The sequence below is a fragment of the Labeo rohita genome, chromosome 16 (genome assembly GCF_022985175.1).
Source record: "Labeo rohita strain BAU-BD-2019 chromosome 16, IGBB_LRoh.1.0, whole genome shotgun sequence".
In the NCBI taxonomy this organism is placed as follows: Eukaryota; Metazoa; Chordata; class Actinopteri; order Cypriniformes; family Cyprinidae; genus Labeo; species Labeo rohita.
This window is the reverse complement of record NC_066884.1, coordinates 27780919-27791287: the sequence shown is the minus strand read 5'-3', so window position 1 is coordinate 27791287 and position 10369 is coordinate 27780919. Positions and strand designations below refer to the sequence as shown.

Here is a 10369-nt window from a genome sequence, read left to right as displayed (position 1 = left end):
TTGCACAATGGTGGAAAAATAATTGTTTTAATTAGAAATAATATATAAAAATACATGTTATTTAAAAGTAAAAAGAAACAACTCCCTGCTGAAAAAAAGATCCTATGATGGTTGGTTTAAGCTGGTTAAGCTGGCCTCCCAAATCTGTTTATGTCAAACTGTTTATATCTGAAATATAAGAAAAACATTTTTTTTTTTTTAAAATTATAATTTATTATAGTAGACTCTTGTGTGAATGTATGTCCATCTATCTATCTATAGTGTATTATTTGTGCTTGTGCTCATGCTGGAAATGTAAATGATGTGTGAGAACAACATAGAATCACACAAGACTTTTTGTTTATGTATTTTATTATTTAATGTAATTTGTTAGATTTGTGGGAACAGAGGGAAAACAATGTAAACACAACATTTTGAACTGTCCAAGCAGTTCTGCTTTCAAAAAAAAAAAAAAAACAATAATCACTAAGACATTGTGCAAGAAAACTGCATGAAAGACAATATGCATATTAAAAGACATGAACAAATAGTGGTGCATATAATACGCATGTTAAAAGAACAAAAAGCGGTACAGATTTGTTTCAACTCAAGTGTGCATATATTGAAATGTCTGTGCTCTGTAAAAAATGATACACATTATCAGGGACTCGGTCTGGCTTAGACCTACAGAAGCTGCGGGCAGGTATTCTTCCTTCTGTCTTTATCTGCTTTGCCAATATAGCGCAGGAGCAGTTTTGTGGCACATTTGACACGGTTTTTGATTTTGGGTGCACAACAATGAGGCTTCACCAGCTCCTTTGCTTTACACATATCATTCAGGTGCCTGTCAAGCTACAAGAAAATAAGACAGTTTTAACATAAAGACTGTAAGCCAGTGATAAGATAAAGAAAATTTGCATTATTGCTGTTTTAATCCTTTAGCTTAAACAGAGAGTGTTTACAATTACATTCAGATTTATTAAGCAGATTTTATCAGGCATAAATAGGGCATAAGGAGCAAATTATCCAACAAGCTTGGCCTTACCTCAGCCTTTATACATTCAGGTCTCTCTTGTAACACTAGAGGGCAGCACCGTTCAACCATTTGATCCATAGAAAATGGGAAACCCTTCCTGTGGGTGAAAAAAAAGATTTCAGTTAATATTTCTTGAAATATTTCTAAATATATTCATTTTCCAGTACCTAGAGTTTAGTGCATGTTGGAAAAACTAAAAATGAGCTAAGACTTAAAAGACTTATATTTGGATTTTTATGGATTTATTGTCCTTGAACCAGTGTTTTGCCATGCACAAGGTTAACTGTGAGATACATATATTTTTTTTTAACTATCTTTGTTTTGACTGGCTTTCATGGTCACTGATATCTGAAAGGAAATAGATAAACCTAAACACAGATAATAAAAGCACAAAAACAGCATCATGGAAATATTTTAAGAAAACAGTGGCATGTGTTACTCAACACAACTGAAAATCCTATTATTCTCACAGTATGAAACACATGACTATTCCAGTATAAAAATACTTTTAAAAGAAATTAATACTTGATATTAATTAGTTAATAATTTGGCAAGGATGCTTTAAATTGACCAAAAGATTTACATTGTTACAAAACAAATGAAGATTCTAGAAATTCTCTTCTGTATTTTGTAGTTTTGTACTGTATTTTTGATCGAATAAATGCTTTGGCAAACAAAACATTCTTACCGACACCTTGAGTTGTAAGTTTATTACTTAAACATGCAATTTTGAATAAAGAGGGTCTTACATGCTCTGCAGAGCTGTATGTGTCTCGCATAATGTATCGAGGGTTGGAGGAGCAGCAGTAGTGCTGAGTGCTCCACCAGTGGATCTATATTGTGGATCTGGAGCAGAAGCTGCAAAACAGGAGTACTGCTCTTCTCCCTTCTTCTTCCCACAACACTCAAACTGCTGTCCTTTGGATTTCTTCTCATCTTTGCAAAACTTATCAACAATTTTCTTCCACTGAAATAGATAAAACAAGGTTATTACTACTTGAGCAACAGAAATGAACAGTTTAATAAGAAAACTGATGCCAGTTTTTTCTTTTCAGCTTAAAGGAATGGTTAACTTACTGCTTAGCTCTGATGTGTTAATATATTTGTATGCTATAACCCTGTAAAGATTAATAACAGTCCTCTGTATTCATATTTATTTGATTTACTTTCTTTTTAAATAGTTCATCTGGAACGGTTTTCATGAGTTCAGAATGGTTCCAAGATTGTAAATTAAAATTGTGACTTTTTTTTCTTCACCTTCTTTTCAGCACAGCGTTGTTGACTCTTTTTGTCCTTACAACACTGGTTATATTCTCTCTCCAGGACATTGATGGCCTTCGATTGACGGACCAGCCAGCCATAGCCAGTGCGAGGAAGACACTTGGGCATGTATCGTGGTCGGATCTTATGATGAGCGCAGATGTTTGCTATGTTGGAGGAATCGGGACGGCCTGGTGGAAAACTGATGGACAGAACTTCGGTCTGCTTCATAAGTGGAGAAGTTTTTGGAGAAGCCACCGATGACCTGGAGAGTAGACGTTAAGCAAGTTTAGGTATTCATGCATTCTCTATTCACTTTTCTTTTCCTCTGTCTCATTTGCAACCCTAAATGTGCTCATTTTCATGGTGGGACGAATGAGTATTTGCTACATCACCACCTACAATTAGAAAATGACACAGTGTTGAGGATGACTAATTTCTTCTTTTTATGGGTTGAGATGATGACATACTTTTTTTGCTCTAGAAAAAAAAAACGCCTCTCCCATTCATTTACCTACTTTTCATTATAGTTTTGATCATTTCTTTAAGAATTTAAGGTGTCAAAATATCATTTGGTACAATGACACAGTTATGACTGGTAAAGTATTTGACAAACCTGCTGAAAAGAATTTGAAATAAAATACTTTTGAAAGTAGGTTAAAGCATTTTATATTCCGTGGATATCTTTGCAAATTATTTGCACAATATTTAAGTGAATCTTGTCTAATAACTGTGGACCTTAAGCAACATCATACAGCAGCATATTAAGGATTGCTGGAAATCTAGATGGTTTATAAGCCTCGTATAACCGTAATGTGCAAGTAACATTTTAGTTTTGATAAACATGAGCTATTTTGTTTGTTTGTTTGCCAAATTCGAATGTATATTCCAATCCGTTAATAAATGTGAAAGTGAATTTTGAAGAGGGGGAGCAAGTGCGACTTGCACCTTCAAACGGTCCCAAACGCGAGGAAGAAGGGTCTTATCTAGCGAAACGATCGGTTATTTTCATAAAAATAATAGATTTGAGATTAATTAATTTGAGAATAGATTTGACATTAAAAAAGTATTGAAATATTTTTTATTTTTTTTTTAATGAAAATAACCGATCGTTTCACTAGATAAGACACTTCTTCCTCGGCTGGGATCGTTTACAACCGCATTTGGGATCGTTTGAGGCCGCATTTAAACTGCATTTTGGACGTTCAAACTCGGGGCACCATACAGTGTATTTTATGGAGAAAAATGCTGAAATGTTTTCCTCAAAAACATTTTACGACTTAAGAAATAAAGACATGAACATCTTGGATGACAAGGCGGTGAGTACATTATCTGTAAAAAAAAAAAATTTTCTGAAAGTGGACTTCCTTTAAACCATCTCCTTAAAAGGATACATTATGTGGTCTAAACATTAGAGAACATTGTCCAAGATGATCTCATACTTTGTTATTATTGCATTAAGAAAATTTCATTACAGTAAAAATGTTCTCATGTCATCTTAAAATGTACTTTATGGGTTAACATCTAACCAGCTAAACAGCATTAAACAAAAATGTTTAATACTACTGAGTCTAACTGACTACATTGTATTAAAGGCATAGTTCACCCCAAACACCTTAAAATTATGTCTTGTCATCCCAAACCCATAAGAACTTCATATTCAGAACACAAATTGAGTTTTGATGAAATTCAAGAGCTTTCTGACCCTGCATAGACAGCAATGCAACTGACACATTTTCTGTTCATAAGAAAGGTAATAAGGACATTATTAAAACAATCCATGTAACATTAACAGTGGTTCAACCTTAATGTTATGAAGCTACAAGAATGAGAATTTTGTTTTCTTTGCACATAAGTAGTATTCTCGTAGCTTCATAAAATTAATTTTGAACCACATGGACTATTTTACGATGTCCTTACTAACTTTCTGGGCCTTGAATGTGGTAGTTGTGTTACTGTCTATGCAGGGTCAGAAAGCTCTTGGATTTCATCAAAAATATCTTAACGTGTTCCGAAGATAAATGATCTTATGGGTTTGGAACAAAATGAGCATTAGTAATTAATGGCAGAATTTTCATTTTTGGGTGAACTATTCCTAATAAAAGTTTTTGATTATTTTGATATTATAAAAAACATAAGCTGGAAAACTAAATTATTGCTCATGTGCCTTTCTATTTACAGTAGTAGCCACATTAGTAGTCTTTAATCTATTTCTTTTTATCATTATGAAGCTCCAACCGTAGGTTGTGAAGGAGCCTAATCATTCAGTCCTGTCAATCAACATTACAAGCCTCTATAAGCAACTTGAACTGCACCGTCCCAGCGTCAATTCCTCCACCATCCCATCTCCTCTATTTCTGTGATTCTCCTTCTAGGTAGTACCGCAATGGAAGGGTCGAATGCAGCGCTCAAGCCGAGACTCAGGTTTGACTGGATGGGCAGTCAACTCGTGAACTTGTGAATTATCATTAAACTTTATCATTATCTTTAAAATGTAACACATTTTTTGTGTCAGAGATATCATTATAGAACAAGAGCAGAAGAGAAAGAATACTACTTAAACAATTACAAAAAACACATTCGTTCTCAATTTTGTATAGAATTTATTTTGCATTTTTTGTAAATGTTTAAACAGTCTTTTCATCATTTGAAGTGACCATCTGTTATGTGGCGTAAACAATGTTGCTGTCCAACAGGATTCGAAGAACTAGTCAGGAGCCACAGGTTCAAAACTGAGAGTATTTACTAGAGTTCAATTACACAGGGTGGTAAAGCTCAATGAATAGAAGAACACCTCCCTTTTCTTCAATCGTATTGTATGATACTCTTCACTAAGAGTGTGTGCCTACATATTCTAGGTTTTATGCATTACCATTACCATCTATGTACTTCTCCAGTTGATATCTATGAAAAACCTTCAACATTACCAAATACTGCGCATGCATTTTACAATTTACAAATACAGAATAAAATGGTACACAACACAGCTCAAGTCAACATTACAGTTTGTGGGAAAAAAGGCCTAATACATCATTCTTAAAACAGTTTCAATTTTAAGGCTTTTAGAGGCTTTTTAAAGCTACAAGAATAGGGAGACATTAGAAAACATAAATGTGAGATCATGGCTTACAGAAATATATACCTGTAATACTGATATGTTGTTAAACCCTTAAGCATGGTAAAAATGAATTCAGGTAATATTACAAACATTTGATTTTGACACCTTTTAAAAAATAAAAAATAAAAATGCCCACTAAAACTTCACTGAACAAAAAACACTGTATATTAGGGATGTAATGATGGCGGCTGAAAGTCCATAAAAAATTAGTGAATCGTGATACAATTGGGGGTTTATATGAATGTATCAAGGAAAGTTTAGATGTTGTTTTCATCTTGCCTCTGTATAATGCATATTAAATTGTATTGTAAAAATTGTATTGCTTGTGTTCCATAAACGCCACCTGCTGTTAGAGAGTGAATCTGCACTCTCATTCAGCCTGTCAGTTGATTTTGTGTCATCCAGATAGGTTTTATGTTGTATAGCTTCACAAAGCTAAAGTCAGACCATTCTGCTTAAAATTTCAAAATTCTACAATCTAATTTAAATCAAAAACTGCTCATGCTGCATATGTGGAGCATTACAGTTTGAATTGCCTCTAATTTTTAAATGGAAAGACAACCTTTGTTTTCCTGAAGAGATTTCTTTTATTTGTATGATTTATTTATTTGATTTAGGATTTGTTTTAAAATGTAAATTTAGTTTTGCTGTTTGACACATTTCAATTTCACAAAGAAAAGTGCAGCACTTTGTCTCAGATATAAAAAAAAGACGTTTTCATTTATATTTTGTGTTAAATCTCATTTTTAAAACAATTGTGAGAAAATCATATTATGAAATCAGTATTGTGAATCGTACCACATCGTCATTTAACTGAATCATTACATCCCTACTGCATATACGCCAGTAGAAACCTACCCTTTGCAAGCGCTTGAGTTATATTTGAAGCCTTGAATCTTTTGTGGAGTGCTGCCATTTGAGACCTCAGAGGAGACTTGATATGAAGAATCTGAAGCCTCCTTATCAAAACAGTTCCATCTGGCTCTCCCAGTCTTATGGCAGCAGAAGTAGTGACTGGTCTTAATACTGAATTCCCCCTCACAGTAGGCAGACAGACTCTTCTTCCACTGAATGATTGGAAAGACAATAATCAGAAATAAATAAAGGAAAAACAGAGAAAAAGAGACCACAACAGTCATGAAAGAACTCAAACAGTCAAAGCTGTTAACTTTGACATTGGACCATTTCAGACTGCCAATATTTTGCATACTTTCTCTCCAAAGAATACATAGTGAAATGCAAACAAAGAGAGATTTTGTCTAAAGTGCAGATATTTCCTCAGTAGTGCTTAATGTCCATATAAAGACAAAGTAAACAACAGAACTCGGCTACATCAAAAAATGAAAGTCAATGTAGATGCAGTAAGTTGCAAAAAGAAAGCAGAGGAAAATTAGTCTAGTAAGAAATGTACTTTCTGTAGAAATGTTAATCTTAAGTCTGCGGTCTCTGCTTTAGTAATGTGAACGGGATCATTTAAACCAGATGTGAGCGTGAACAAACACTGTGACTCAGTGGTGCTATAACACTGCAGTTTTTTTGTTTTGTTTGTTTGCGAAGGGCAACGCTGCCTCAACAAATGACAGGCATGTTTGGGAAACCAGTTTGGAGTGCTTCAGGGATGACATGTTAGTACAAGCTAGCATTTTAGCACTTTCAATTCTATTGTCCTAAAGTAAATGTGTTGAAATTTGTGATAAACACAAGCTGAGGAAATGTTCATGTTTTAATTTATTCTGTAAGATAAAATACATCAGTAAAACCCCCTTTTTCATTTTTTTTAAAAACGTTTAAAAAAAATCTTAAAATGAATGATATAAATTGTTTATCCAAATTAATTATGTTAAAAATTGTAATTAAAATGCTTAACAAAATATGACTTTATATATTATTTCTATTACAACAGAAGTACCAGAGGTACATATGAACTTAAAAGGTCCTCTGAATATTGTCTTGTGAAAGCTACACCTACCATTAGAAGGTATAATAATGTCAAGACTCTCACCGCTTGTTGAGCACAACAGATTTGCTCTTCCTGTGTTCCAACGGCAGAGCAGACACTGTACCAGGACTGGAGTTGATTGACAGCATCAGCCTGTCGAACCTGACGGCCAAAGCCACTCTCAGGAAACATGTCCTTAGGGTACCGGACCGGGGCTTTGCTAAACCGCAAGATATCTTGCAGGTTGCTTGCAGTTGGGAAGGCTGGGGGAAAATCAACCTCTGGTTCCGTCACGGGTCTCATGGAGCGAGGCTTAATAACTGGGCGACCTTATGAGGCAGATGAACGATTTTAAAAATTCAGAAACAACAATTAAAACCAAAGATTTTGAACATTTCAATTTTAAAATTGAACACTATGGAACAGCACTTTATGTAAACGTATAAAAGGTTCAACTAAAGCTCACTTGAATTCAGCTCTGAATCTCAGCTCCCACATAAAAACACATTATAGCATGCAACTGTACCTAATTGTTCACTCTCAGGGTGAAAGTTTGAGTTTTCACTTGGGGTCCTTCTTGAAAAATCTGCATTAGCTAAAGGAAAGGAAAGGAAAGGAAGCTCAGGAAAGGGTGTAAAACACCATCCAACAAATCAATCGACTTGTCATTGAGAAACACACAATGGAAACAGCAAATGATCACTTACCAAACAGTTTGGCAACGTTAGGGATGATTGGTCTCTGCAACATCAAAGAGTCCAGCACTGAAATCAGACACAGAAAGTGTAAACTCTTGCTTTACATATTTAAAAAATGCCTTTTATTTTACTTTATTAGTTGGTCATTTTTGTGGTAATAATTCACAGCTACAGATGCAAATAATATGTTTTGCCTCTTAAGTCAACACATTCATTTTAACAAATCAAGACACAAGTCAAATCACTGATCATGACCGTACCTTCACGGGTAAGTGGAAAGTCTGCAAACCAAAAAGAAAAAAAAGGGGAAAAAACAAAACAAAAAAACAATCAGGTCAGGCTTCTGACACAAGCATGGCTTACAATTAGTAAAAAAAAAAAAAAAAAAAAAACATTTTAGACAAAATCTGATTTTTTTTTTTTATTTAACAATTTATTTAAAATTATTATTCTGAGCAAAATAATTTTATACTGTTCTGGTCGTTAAATTTAATTGGATGAGGGCTGGGATATTCCTCTGCTTTTTATCACCTGGAGAACCAGAAAACCCAAACAGAGCAATGATGGCTGATAACAGAACGGTTTGAAAGGAGGCTGCAAAATCTCAGTTGCTTTAAAGTGCATTCAAATGACTGAAATTTAGTTGGCAAAAAAGGTCCACTGTCTACTACTGACAATAGTGTAGCAATGTATGAAGGTAGTCGAGCATCATCCACTTAAATTGAACTTGTTGTGAAATTTGTGTGGGGAAATTTTATGCAAAATTTCAGAATGCATGCCTGCGAAAAAACAGAAGTGCGACCACAGCAGCTTTCAATCGGTGTGATTCGCAAAGGTTTGATGCTTTTTAGAACAACACACTACCAGTCAAAAGTTTCTTAACAGTAAGATTTTCAGCAAAAAAGTACAGAAAAACTATTTAAAATTTATTTTCTAAAATAGAAATCTTTTTAAAATAATAAATGTATTTGAATATGTTTTGATTTCTGTCAAAAAAATTTATTCATGATTTTAAAGAAAAATGTTTCTAATAGTACAAAAAGTCACAAAATTATACTGAAATCATTTTAAATATTGCTAAATAAAAATAATAAATGTTTCTGATAATAAAAAAAACAGCAAATCAGCATATTAGAATGATTTCTGAGGATCATGTGACTGAAGACTGGAGTAATGATGCTGAAAATTTTGCTTTGATAACAGGAATAAATGATCATTTTAAAATATATTCAGATAGGAAGTGATTATTTTAAATATCCAAAATATTTCACAATATTACTGCTTTTGCTGTATTTTGAATCAAATAAATGCAGGCGTTTGAATTACTTTAAATAACATTTTTATAAAAAAAAAAAATTAAAAACTTTTGACTGGTAGTGTAAATATTTGCAGACGAATCGCTGTCGTGCAGACATTTACAATAACACATATTATTTCATTATAGGCTATTCATAAAAACTATGGCGGCGTGATTATGGTATAAAGTCGAAAATGAAAACAATACAAACAGACCTTCATGATCAACCACTTCGTCAGTAACTTCCCTTTGGATGGGAAAATCTGGAAAATTAGGACACACTGGCATTAGTTATTAGTGGGGAGGGAAAAAAATCTTGGATCACATCCACAACATCTGCACGCATGTTTTTACGTAACTCTGGTATCGACTGAAAAGATCTGACTAAAAACAAACACTGCCTTACAAAACATGACATAAATAAAGAACAAATCATTTCTATACTATCGTGAACGCCACATATTATATTCCTTCTCATAACTCCTATTCATAAGATATATAATATGCAAAAGCGAACAAATGCCTGCAAACAACATGAAAACATCAGCGTGACGCAGGCCTAAAAGTTGCATTTACCTTCCGATGCATAGCACAGAAGAGCGAGTAAAAGCGTCAAATAAAGTCCCAAGGCTCGTGAAGAACTCATGGTTGGTGATGTGCCCTCAGTCAAACACTTTTCGGGTGAAGTTGAAGTGTATCAGACGCGGAGCCGCTGACCGTGTGTTCACCGTTCTGCTCTTCAGCTTTTAAAGACAAACCCTCCTGTACATGAGCCAGTTCAGGAGGAGATCATGGGGAGGAGGAGGAGGAGGAGGAGGAGGAGGACCACCTTCTGCTTTTGCGTACTTGCTGACACACTTCTGACACACTTCAACTCCTTCTGTCTGTTTTTTTTTTTTTTTTTTAGCCTACCAGTACATGCCCTGTTCTCTACCAGCCTAACCACGAAAATAAAAAGTCAGATGGATGAGGACGAAAACGAGGGCAGAGTTTACTGTCAAAAAATACACTCAACCCTGGTGAAAAAAACCCAGCATATGCT

General features: G+C 34.3%; 1 protein-coding gene and 1 long non-coding RNA gene across 2 annotated transcripts; one reads left to right on the top strand and one right to left on the bottom strand.

Annotated features, from left to right (window-relative positions):
* Positions 1-436: 436 nt before the first annotated feature.
* Positions 437-10121, bottom strand: ecm1b (extracellular matrix protein 1b). The gene is made up of 11 exons (XM_051131397.1): positions 9904-10121; positions 9543-9590; positions 8291-8311; positions 8040-8096; positions 7859-7927; positions 7396-7661; positions 6252-6460; positions 2273-2540; positions 1765-1982; positions 1025-1112; positions 437-831 (listed from the first exon to the last, which is right to left on the bottom strand). The coding sequence occupies exons 1-11, from the start codon at positions 9971-9973 to the stop codon at positions 664-666; spliced, it is 1482 nt and encodes a 493-aa protein (XP_050987354.1). The 5' UTR covers positions 9974-10121; the 3' UTR covers positions 437-663.
* Positions 2432-5487, top strand: LOC127178492 (uncharacterized). Its single transcript, XR_007829404.1, has 2 exons — positions 2432-2568; positions 4651-5487. It is a non-coding gene; the product is annotated as an uncharacterized LOC127178492 (long non-coding RNA).
* Positions 10122-10369: the final 248 nt, after the last annotated feature.